Genomic DNA, 12,372 nt, shown 5'->3' with positions numbered 1-12,372 from the left:
AAGCCCTTTTTAGCTTAAGAATTGTTTAAGCTTAAGAAACTATTTCAACACTCGGCTATAAGCTCTCATCGAATTAAAATTAGTTTCATTATAATTCAAGGTGTCGCAGTAATTGGTTAAGGATAAAGTGACGTGTAACCTTGACCTACATAAGAGGATTATTAAAAGAACTATTTGTGCATGAATTGTAGAAAAAAATATTTATTGAGCTATTATTATTGAACTAATTGAACCAGCTTGATGCCTGTTACCAGTGACGATAATCCTGTCCTTGTTTACTCGCCGGTATTGAATTTTGTGCAGAGCAATTTGCTAATTGGAGCAGAGGATGACGTGATTAAAAGGCATGGAGTGGAGTTTTTGACTCTAATTCGGTCAAGGTGGCAAAGATGTTATTGTCGCAGATTTGTTCGGGTTATGAAGATTGCCCTATTCGTAAGGGAAATAATGCATTGGTTAGCCTTTTCAGCGACGTAATTACTTTACTAAAATCTCTTGACGAGACTAACACTGATGTTCCGACATTCGTCATAAAGCGTCCTACGGAAGTACCCTGCCTCCCTGTCACTGCCTACACCTCTTTATTCTCAAAATTTAATGAGCTCCATCAAGTTGTTTTGGGAATGTCTTCAAAACTTGAAAAATATGAATTGAGCTTCCCCCAATTACCCAAGCCGGCTTCAGTGCTAGATTCGCATGCAACATTTATCGTCTCAAAGGTGCCGGACGCCTTATCTGACCCTCTTAAGCGAAAAGCTGCTATAGACTAAATTACTGGACATGAATTAGTACGTAGCATAAAGCCCATCAATGACAAGTGGTATATTAATATGGACAAGTCTGCTACGGAGGACTTCTGCTCGTCAATCCAGAACATAATCTCCAGTACTACAACAGAAGTGGTTTCCAAACGGTTTTTTGGTATATCACGTAATATTCCTTCCGACGTTGACATTACGGTACTCGGAAGCCAACACGGTATCATAGATGCTAAGAGATTGGGCCTATCTAAGTCTGTGAAAATCGAGTTTTTGGATTATTTTGCGCAATCTACATTTTTTCAAGCATGGCCTCAGAGTGGGCTATGAAATTTTTCCTGTTTACGAGTCTAAGGACCTGCCCAAATGCTGTTTTAAATGCCGATCACTAGACCATATACAGTACTCCTGTCCCAGCGTTCTCCCGAAATGTGCTCGTTGTGGAGGGCCACACATATCAACAAAAGATGAGCCATGCATTGCTGATCCCAACTGCGCAAATTGCGGCCAAGAACACCCTTCCTATAGCTTTTCCTGCCCCGTTATTAAGAATCAAATAAAGTGCAAATCCACCTTTCAACCATGAGTGCATCAATCTCAGTTATTTCGTTCAATATAAATGGCACCAAAGATAAGGATTTTGTTATTGACGAGTTGTGTGGTTCCTACGATTTGGTATGTTTCCAGGAGCATTTTCTCACTGCTTCAAATTTGAATTTTTGCGTCGAAGTCAGCATCATACCGCATTCCTGAGTCCAGCAAAAGCTACTGGTTGTCGCCCTTCCGGTGGACTAGCCTGTGTCTTTAAACGGGACATTCATCTACCCTCCCCAGTACTTTTCTACTCAAATGAATTTTTTTTGGCTGTGCGTGTCGGCAGTATTGTATTTATAAACTCTTATCTGCCATATGAAGGATACTCGATCAGATCCTTAACTAAATTCGGAAAGGCGTGTGGTCTGCTTAAGAATCTTGTGAATCAGGTACTGTTAAACTCTCTACAGTATATAATAGTCGGGGACCTAAATACTGATATTAATCGATCTTCTGTAAGAAGTGAGCTGATTTTTGAGTGTCTTCCTTCATACCACGTTGTGCCCAAATCCCAATATTTTTCATATGTTCATCATTCTGGAAGCGCAAGTGATATTGACCATATTATTTGCTCGCCTGGTATTATCTCTTCTTCTGCTTCTGTTCATGTTAACGAGCAAGATACTGACCAAATGCCAATTTCAGCGACATTTACAATGGATATTGATCTATCGGAAACCAATTGCTCGCGAGAAAAATCGAAGTGGTTTGAAAAAAGTAATTGGAGCAAAGCCAATATACCGCACTACATCTCTACCTTGACAACCCTTCTTTCTACCATACGTGTTCCATATCATCTTCTTCAGTACCAGGTACCTACGAATGGTAAAGCTGATATTGACTGTTATTATAACCAACTTGTGATGTGTATGAAAAGGGCAGAAGAAGCTGCCATACCTCGGCAACGTATTCGTAAAAGAACACAAAAACCTATCTGGTCAATGGACCTTTGTTTAAAGCTGATAAAAAATAAAGCAAAATTATGGCTCCAGATATGGAATGAATGTGGTCGGCCAAGTTCTGGGTATGTCGCTGATACCAAACGTAAAACTAAAACCAATTATAAACGTTATCTGAGGTCGGCACGTTACCGCGGTATGGATTTCCCTGTAAGTAGGGAGGATTGACGAAAAGTGATCAATTCTGACAAGATAAATGATGAAACTCTTACAAGTAATTGCCTTCCAACTTCAGCTTGGTATAAACATTATTCTTCGATGTTTTCAGTGATTAATTATTCAGTGCATTCTGTATATACTCGCCTTCTTACCCCCCTCTTTAGTACAACGTTTTCGCAACGCCATATAGTGCCCATATCTTTTTCTTCCTTAATTAATGCTGTTAAAAGTTTAAAATCTGATTCAACAGATAAGGATGGTATTTCTAAGATGCATATGCCGATTGAATGCACCCCCCTTATATCTCACTTTCAGCTTCTTTTTCAAGTGTGTCTATATACTTCATACGTACCTGAGAGTTTTCTGTGTGGAACTGTTTCGTCAATTTTAAAAAGGGGAAAGTCATCGATTGATTGTTCTTGCTATCGACGTATTACTGTATCTTGTAACATTAGTAAGGTTTTTGAGTATATCCTTCTACCATTTTCGACTAAAAATATTATTGAGAATGAAAACCAATTTGGTTTCGGAGTGGGGTGGGTTGTCAGCATGCGCATAAGATTCTGTCTTCTCTATTGGCTGATAATTCTTCCAAGGGAAATGGTCTTTATATTTGTGCTTTGGATCTTTCGAAAGCGTTTGATAGTGTGGTCCATAGTCAGCTAATTTTTTCCTTGTATAATTCTGGGGTCAATCTCTCTATTATAATGCTTCTAAGGTTTTGGTATTCAAATTCGTTTCTTCAATTAGGATCTGCAACAGACACTATTATAAGAATGCAAATAGGAGTTAGGCAGGGTGGTGTTCTGTCCCCTACGCTTTTTATGCACTTCCAGGTAAGCTAGGACGATGAAATTTGGCAAGCGTATCAGGGACCGGACCAGATTAAATTAGAAATAGTCATTTTCCCGATTTGACCATTTGGGGGGGGGGAGTGGGGGGGGGCCGGTTAATTCGCAAAAAATGAAGTATTTTTAACTTATGAGCGGATGATTGGATCTTAATGAAATTTGATGTTTGGAATAATATCGTGTCTCAGAGCTCTTATATTAAGTCCCGACCGGATCTGATGACATCGGGGGGAGTTGGAGGGGGGAAACCTAAAGTCCCGGTTTTGCTACTTTAGGCACTTCCAGGTAAGCTAGGACGATGAAATTTGGCAAGCGTATCAGGGACCGTACCAGATTAAATTAGAAATAGTCGTTTTTCCGATTTGACCATCTGTGGGGGAGTGGGGGGCCGGTTAATTCGGAAAAAAATAGAAAAAATGAAGTATTTTTAACTTATGAGCGGGTGATTGGATCTTAATGAAATTTGATGTTTGGAATGATATTGTGTATCAGAGCTCTTATTTTAATTTTTGTTCGGATATGATGACATTGGGGGGAGTTGGAGGGGGGGACCTAAAATCTTGAAAAACACTTAGATTGGAGGGATCGGGATGAAACTTGATGGGAAAAATAAGCGCAAGTCCCAGATACATGGTTGACATAATCGAAACTGATTCGCTCTCTTTGGGGTAGTTGGGGGGGGGGGAGTAATTCTTAAAAATTAGAAAAAATGAGGTATTTTCAACTTACGAACGGGTGATCGGATCTCAATGAAATTTGATCTTTAGTAGGATATCTTGTCTTAGAGCTCTTATTTTAAATTCCGACCGGATTTTGTGACGGGGGCGGGGGTTGGGAGGGGGAAACCTAAAACTTGGAAAACACTTAGAGGGGAGGGATCGGAATGAAACATGGTGGGAAAAATAAACACAAGTCCTAGATAGATGATTGAAATAAACGGAACGGATCCGCTCTCTTTGAGGTAGTTGGGGGGGGGGGGTATTTCTGAAAAATTAAAAAAATGAGGTATTTTTAACTTACGAACGGGTGATCGGATCTCAATGAAATTTGATATTTAGAAGGATATCGTGGCTCAGAGCTCTTATTTTAAACCCGACCGGATCTGGTGACATTGGGGGGAGTTGGGAGGGGGAAACCTAAAACTTGGAAAACACTTAGAGTGGAGGGATCGGGATGAAACTTGATGGGAAAAAACGAGTCCTTGATACATGATTGACATAACTAGAACGGATCCGCTCTCTTTGGGGTAGTTGGGGGGGGGGGGGGTTAATTCTGAAAAATTAGAAAAAATGAGGTATTTTTAACTTACGAACGGGCGATTGGATCTCCATGAAATTTGATATTTAGAAGGATATCGTGTCTCAAAGCTCTTATTTTAAATCATGACCGGATCTGGTGACATTGGGGGAAGTTTGGGGTGGGGAAACCTAAAATGATGGAAAACGCTTAGATTGGAGGGATTGGGATGAAACTTGGTTGGAAAAATAAGCAGATGTCTAGCATACGTGATTTATATAATTGGAACGGATCCGCTCAATTGGGGGGGGGGAGTAATTCTGAAAAATAAGAAAAAATGATGTATTTTTAACTTACGAAGGAGTGATCGGATCTTCATGAAACTTCATATTTAGAAGGACCTCGTAACTCAGATATCTTATTTTAAATCTCAACCGGATCAAGCGTAATAGGGGGGGGGGGGCAGTTGGGGGGACCGGAAATCTTAGAAAATACTTAAAGCGGTGAGATGAGGATGAAACTGGATGGGAAGAATAGAAACCTGTCTAAGATACGTGACTGACATAACCGGACCGGATCTGCTCTCTTTGGTGGAATTGGAGGGGGGGAGGTAATTTTGAAAATTGAGGTATTTGTAACTTACGAAAGGGTGACCAGATCTTATTGAAATTTGATATTTAGAAGGATCTTGTGCTTTAAAGTTGTAATTTAAAATTCCGACCAGATCCTGTGACATTCGGGCGAGTTGGAGGGGTAATCCTCAATTCTTGGAAAACATGAAAATTGGGGTATTTTTATCTTACGAATAGATGATCGGATCGTAATGAAATTTGATTTTTAAAAGAAACTCATGTCTCAGAGCTCTTATTTCAAATCCTGACCAGATCTTTTGACATTGGGGGGAGTTGGAGGGGGAAATCTTGGAAAAACGCTTGGAGTGGAGGAATCGGGATGAAGCTTGGTGGATAGAATAAACAAATGTCCTTGATACGTGATTGACAGAATCGTACTGGATTTGCTCTCTTTGGGGGAGTTGGGGGGTGGGGTTTAGTGATTTGGTGAGTTCGGTGCTTCTGGACGTGCTAGGGCGATGAAAATTGGTAGGCGTGTCGGGGAGCTGCACAATTTGACTTGATAAAGTCGTTTTCCCTGATTCGACCATCTGGTGGGCAAAAGGGAGAGGAAATATTAGAAAAAATTAGGGATTTATAACTTACGAGTGGGTGATCGGATCTAAATGAATTTTGATATTTAGAAGGACTTTGTGACTCAGAGCTCTTATTTTGAATCTTGACCGGCATTAAGCCTCTTATTTTCCTTTTTAAATCAATCTATTGATTCATAGAATTTTGTTAGAGCTCCTACCATATGATCTCTTGGCTGTTAGCTCTTCTCGCCTCGTCACAAGTGGCATATGAGCTCTTAGCTCTTGTTAAGATTTGAATTTCTAGTGTGCTGGCTAAGATTTCAGGTACATATCTTTCTGGTCTTGCGGATGTTTCTTATCTTGCGTATGCTGACGACTTGCTACTGATTGGGTCTTCCCAAAATGGTCTCTATGGTTTCTGATGCTTTCTCTGATATTGGTCTTTCATTTAATATAGATAAATGTGAGTTTCTTCCCTATAACTGTATTACTGCTGCTCCCCTTAACTGTAATAACTTCACTATCCCTCTTGTTGATTTTATTCGTTGACTTGGTATCTCTATTACCAACAATCTTTCGAGCTTACGTCAGCGTACTGTTTGTGATATAAGTAAAAAGATTCAGATTGGTTATGCAAAAATTGTTGCAAATAGAGGGAAGTATAATAGACGTGCGCTGGCTAAACTTTATTCTACTTTCTGTGATCATTCTGTCCTTTATGCTTCAGGTCTTTTCCCCCTTCTTAATAATGGTAATTTAAAAGAAGTAGGATAAATTATTTCAAATTTTGCAAATTTCTTCTGTTTCTTCCACCTTGGACAAAAACCGGACTCTTGTTAAAAAATTCTCAGTTCTTGACATAACTTTAAAGTTAAAGATTCTTCACACACAACTCTTCAGTACAGCTTCTGCGTGCCTATCCCCTCACCACCGTCTTATCCGTTTTTTTCGTTGACTTTGTGTGTGTATTTGTTTTTCTCTTTGTGTTTTTTTAATTTCATTTTTTGTGTGTATCAAATGTTAATTTTTTTTTCATAGTTCGTTATTTTGTGTGTTTATTTAATTTTTTGTATTAAGGTAAAAAATTTCTATTGTCATTACTTTTCATTTTTTTTATGTTTTGCTTTTTGTGTGTGTATTTAATTGTTTGTACTTCACATTTTAATACTTTTATAGTGTTGTTGTGGGTAAGAAACAAATTACTATTATTATTATTATTATTATTATTATTATTAAGCCTCTTATTTTCCTTTTAAATCCATCTATTGATTCATAGAATTTTTTTTAGAGCTTATACCATATGATATCTTGGCTCTCAGCTCTTCGTGCCTCGTCACAAGTGCCATATGAGTTACTAGCTCTTATTCTACATTAAGATTTAAATATATTTATTATTTTGATTTTGAGAAGATAATTATAAATTTTGAAGCAATCAGAAATGGGGCGTTATGATATGAACTGCCCCCCCCCCAGAAAGTTTCGCAATACAATTTTAATTTGGTTAAATCACTATATTCAAACAAAGTACATAATTAATTTTCTAAAGTGGTTTAAAACTAAAGCGATATATTTATAATAAATGTTTTACCAACCAGAGGTATATTTATCTTACCATCAAACGTATTAGAAACAAAACAAAATGGTGAGATTGAATTCGTCTTAGCCTAATATTGCAAACCAGGAATCCAAAATGGCAAACAGACCAAAACAATTTGCAAGCCCCTCCTTGAAAAATAATATTCTGTCTAACTGGTGACTGCCACTTTTTCTCCTTGAATGTTTTGATTCTCTAAATTGTCTCATACTTCTAACCCGGATTATTTCTTTCAGTTACTTCTGTAAAATTAAGTTAATCTTTTTACTCTATAAGGCTCTTTCGACGAAATTTCTTAACAGCATCTTATAAACAGCTGTTGAATTAAAATAAGAATTGCCAAATTTGATAAAACCAACAAAAGCAGCCTACTACTTATTTGTAGCCTAGAAATATATACAAGTTTTTGGGGTGATGGGGCAAGTGGCACTGTGCATAAAACTGGAAATGATTCTGAAAATCTTAAGTTTCAAATATATGATAAAAATTTATGCTGATTAAACAAATTAAAAATTTCATTACCGAATGTAATTTTAATATAATATTATACATTTAAGAGGGGATATAAATCTCAGTCGAATCCAAATATTAGTTCATTCTCATTATATATTTTTAACCTTTTAGCGGTAGTTTACATTTTAAAAAAATGAGATATTTGTTGATTTTTTCGTTTTATTTTAACGTTTTCAAGATCATGATGTCAGTGGTAACTTGCTATTGAAAACATAATAAAAGTATTACTTACATACTATCTGTTTCGGTGCTACTCTGTAGTGAGTTTTTTTAATATTATAATTCAGCGAACTGATAATTTGAAGTATTTCTTTCCCTTCTTCTTTAATTTTTAATTAAGTTTGATCTGTGGTAAGATAGCTTAAAAACATTAAAATACCGGGGAGACAATTTACATCCTAATCATGTATTACTTTTGAAACGCTCATTTTTTATTTATAATTGTTATGCTAGCTTTAATTTTTGCTGTTTTTTTTTACTTTAGAGATAATGAGTTCTACTTTGAGCACTTCTGATGGTATAATTCAACCAGAACTCTTAGGCCCAAAACTAATCATTGTCGTGAAACGGCTGAGAGAGAAGACTATAGAAGAATTAACTGCTGGGATCTGGTGTTGTGACTCCTGTGGGAAAACAGAGAAATCATTTTTGATGCTGAATCTTCATTTTGACACTGGCTGTGAAAAACTTTCACCAATCGAGTGCGATGTCTGCCCTGCAGTAGCTCGTGATTACAGAGAGTTTGTTCCACATTTTATGGAACACCAAATGGGAGAAACAAGACGATGCCCCATTTGTTTGTGTGAATGCATTGATGATATAAAACAACATCTAATAATAAAAGGTCACTTTTCACCAAACCTGTCTGAACTAGACCTGCAGGAAAATGCATTGCTAGTGGTTTCACAGAATCCGTCCACTAACGGTTGCTCAAATTCACATGAATCAGAATCAGAAGCGAAAAGTTTAGAAAATCGGGAAATAATTTCTAATAGTCACTTGCAGTTTAAAAACCGCGGAAAATTTGAAACATGTCCAAGAACAAACACTGGGAAAATTCTAAATAAGTATGATATAGGCAAGAAACGCTTTTTTCATTCAAGCAGTTTGAATATCCACCATAGATTGCATAAAGATGAAAAACCGTTTAAGTGTGACGTATGTAACAAAGGCTTTTCTCAGTCAGGCCATTTGAATGTGCACCAGAGAACACACACAGGTGAAAAACCGTTTAGATGTGACGTATGTAACAAAGGTTTTGCTCATTCAGGTAATTTGATTAAGCACCACAGAGTGCATACAGGTGAAAAACCGTTTAAATGTGACATATGTAACAAATGTTTTTCTGAGAACTGCAATTTGATTACACACCAGAGAACACACACAGGTGAAAAACCGTTTAAATGTGACGTATGTAACAAAGGCTTTTCTCATTCAGGCGATTTGATTAAGCACCACAGAGTGCATACAGGTGAAAAACCGTTTAAATGTGACGTATGTAACAAAGGCTTTTCTCGATCAAGCCATTTGAGTAGGCACAAAGGATTGCATACAGGTGAAAAACCGTTTAAATGTGACGTATGTAACAAAACCTTTTCTCAATCAAACAGTTTGATTGGGCACCAGAGAGTGCATACAGGGGAAAAGCCATTTAAATGTGACGTATGTAACAAAGGCTTTTCTCATTCAAGCAAGTTGATTGGGCACCAGAGAGTGCATACAGGTGAAAAGCCATTTAAATGTGACGTATGTAACAAATGTTTTACTGTGAACGGCAATTTAATTAGACACCAGAGAACGCACACAGGTTAAAAACCTTTTAAATGTGACGCATGTAACAAAGGTTTTGCTCATTCAGGCGATTTGATTAAGCACCACAGAGTGCATACAGGTGAAAAACCGTTTAAATGTGACATATGTAACAAATGTTTTTCTGTAAACGGCAATTTAATTACACACCAGAGAACACACACAGGTGAAAAACCGTTTAAATGTGACGTATATAACAAAGGTTTTTCTCAATCAGGCCATTTGAATGTGCACCAAAGATTGTATAAAGGTGAAAAACCGTTTAAATGTGATGTGTGTAAGAAATGCTTTTCTAAACATCAGAATTTGGACGCGCATAAAAAAATAAATACAAGGTTAAAAACTGTTTAAATGTGATAAACGTAACAAATGTTTTAATGAATACGGTAATTTGATTGAAAACCAGAGAAAGCACAGAGGTGAAAACCGTTTAAATATAATGTGTGGAAAAGATGCTTTTATTAAGCAGTCCATACTAACGAGCATAAAAATTACGTACAGGGGAGAAATCCTTCTAACGTGGTACTTGTTAGAAGGAATTCTCTCAAATGCTTGAATGTCAATCAAGTATTTTATACAGTTGAGAAGAAAATAGTAAATTTTTAGGTGGGTTGTGTGGTTGAGGTTTAAGGTATAAAATGTGTAAAGTATCTGCTGTTTTCAGCATAGTTTATATGGCATTAGGTATTTAACAAGTGACATATAGCGATCGCAAATTCCAAGATACGTGACTGACATAACTTGAACTGATCCGCTCTCTTTGATCCGCTTACGGATGGGTGATATTATCTTTATGAAATTTGATATTTAGAAGGAAGTTATGCTTCAGAGCTCTTATTTTAATTTCCGACCAGACCCGTTGACATTGGGGGGAGTTGGAGGTGAAAACCGGAAATTTTCGAAAACGTGAAAATTGAGGTATTTTTATCTTACGAATGGGTAATCAGATCTTAATTAAACTTGATTTATAGAAAGATCTTATGTCTTAGATGCTCCTTTTGCAATTCGAAACGGATCTGGGGACTTAGGAGGTTGGAGAGGGAAAACAGAAATCTTGGAAAACGCTTTGAGTGGAGAGAACGGATGAAACTTGATAGGAAGAATAAGCAAAAGTCCTAGATTTGTGATTGACGTAACTGGGCTAGACCCGCTCTCTTTGGGGCAGCCAGGGGGGTCCAGTGGTTTGGCAAGTTCGGTGCTTCTGGACGTGCTAGGACGATGAAAATTTGTAGGCGTGTCAGGGACCTCCATAAATTGAGTTTATAAAGTTGTTTTCCCTGATTTGACCATCTGGGGGTCTGAAGGGAGAGGAAAAATTAGAAAAAAGAGGTATTTGTAACTTACGAGTGGGTAATCGGATCTTAAGGAATTTCAATATTTACAAAGATCCTGTGCCTCAGAGCTCTCATTTTAAATCCCGACCGGTAATAAGCCTCTGATTTTCCTTTTAAACCAGTATATTGATTCTTAGAATGTTGCTAGAGCTCATGATGAGCTCTTGGCTCTTTTGACCTCGTCACAAGTGCCATATGAGCTCTTAGCTCTTCTTAATGTTTCCTTCTCGGTTTTCGTGGTCTTTCTTGTGGTTCTGTTAAATCTATTTATTGTTTATATATTTTATCCTTTGTGTAACTTTTTCAGTAAAAAAAATTTGAGTTAGTTTCTTACTCTGTCATTAAAAAAGAATATTTTGGTTTTGTACGATTTTAATATAGGAAATAAGTATGTAAAACTGAATTTGGAACATATTTGTAATTATAGCTGGGCTTTGATTCAGGTATGTGTCAACTCATCTGGAGATGGTTCCTACTATAGATTAAATAAATAAAAAACCGAGTTTTTTTAACGGAAAGTAAGGAGCAACATTAAAACTTAAAATGAACAGAAATTACTTCGTATGTGAAAAAGGCTGCTCCCTCATCAACGCACCGCTCTTTATGTTAAAGTTTGACTCTTTCTCTTAACTCTGCTTTTTAAAACAGTAAAAAATTTAGCGTAAAGAGCGGGGCGTTGATGAGGAAGCAGCCCCTTTCACATACGAAGTAATTTCTGTTCGTTTTAAGTTTTAACATCGCTCCTTACTTTCCGTTAAAAAACTTGTTTTTTTAGTTAATTTCTGAACGTTTTTGAATCAATGAATTTTTTGATTTTGGCTCTCCGCAGATGAATAATTAAAACGAAATTTGCATATTTATTTATTCTTTTGCTAAATAGCTTTCTCATAGTTTTGATCGAACGATTTTGAGAAAAAAAGAGCGGGGAAGGAGGCCTAGTCACCCTTCGGTTTTTTGGTTAGTTAGAAAGGCAACAAGAACTTTTAATATTTTACGAATGTTTTTATTAAAATATATATTTTAGTAAAATATATACGTAACTTATAAATTAGCTTACGTAACAAACTTCTGTATTCTCATGTTTTTATTACGTATATGAGGGGGTTCACCCCCTCTTCAGTACCTTGCTCTTTACTCTAAAGCTTAAATTTTGTCCCGATTTCTTAAGAATGACCCCTGAATCACAAGAGCCGTAGAATAAATAGTTGAAATTGCTAAAAATACTTTATCGTAAAGAGCGAGGTATTAGGAGGAGGTGAGCCCATCATATGCATAATAATTTCTGTTCGTTTTAAGTGCTTTTAATTCTGCTCCTTACTTTCAGTTGAAAAAACTTTTTCATATTTATTTTTTCATTATTTTTTTTAAATAATGCTAGAAAATCCTGCGCTCTCTTCATGGAAATTTTCTTCCTCCAT

General features: G+C 36.7%; 1 protein-coding gene across 3 annotated transcripts in view; it reads left to right on the top strand.

Annotated features, from left to right (window-relative positions):
• Positions 1 to 11,478, top strand: part of LOC136034435 (zinc finger protein ZFP2-like) — a 163,926-nt gene extending 152,448 nt beyond the window's left edge. For all 3 annotated transcript variants that reach the window (XM_065715612.1, XM_065715610.1, XM_065715613.1), the window contains exon 2: positions 8,296 to 11,478. In XM_065715612.1, the coding sequence (XP_065571684.1) occupies positions 8,301 to 9,623 (1,323 nt within the window). In that variant the 5' untranslated portion in view covers positions 8,296 to 8,300 and the 3' untranslated portion in view covers positions 9,624 to 11,478. The remainder of the gene's footprint in view (positions 1 to 8,295) is intronic.
• The last annotated feature ends 894 nt before the right edge of the window (positions 11,479 to 12,372 follow it).

Source organism: Artemia franciscana, chromosome 13, assembly GCF_032884065.1.
Source record: "Artemia franciscana chromosome 13, ASM3288406v1, whole genome shotgun sequence".
NCBI lineage: Eukaryota > Metazoa > Arthropoda > Branchiopoda > Anostraca > Artemiidae > Artemia > Artemia franciscana.
Note: the sequence above shows the minus strand (reverse complement) of the source record. Positions and strands in the feature narration are given on the sequence as shown.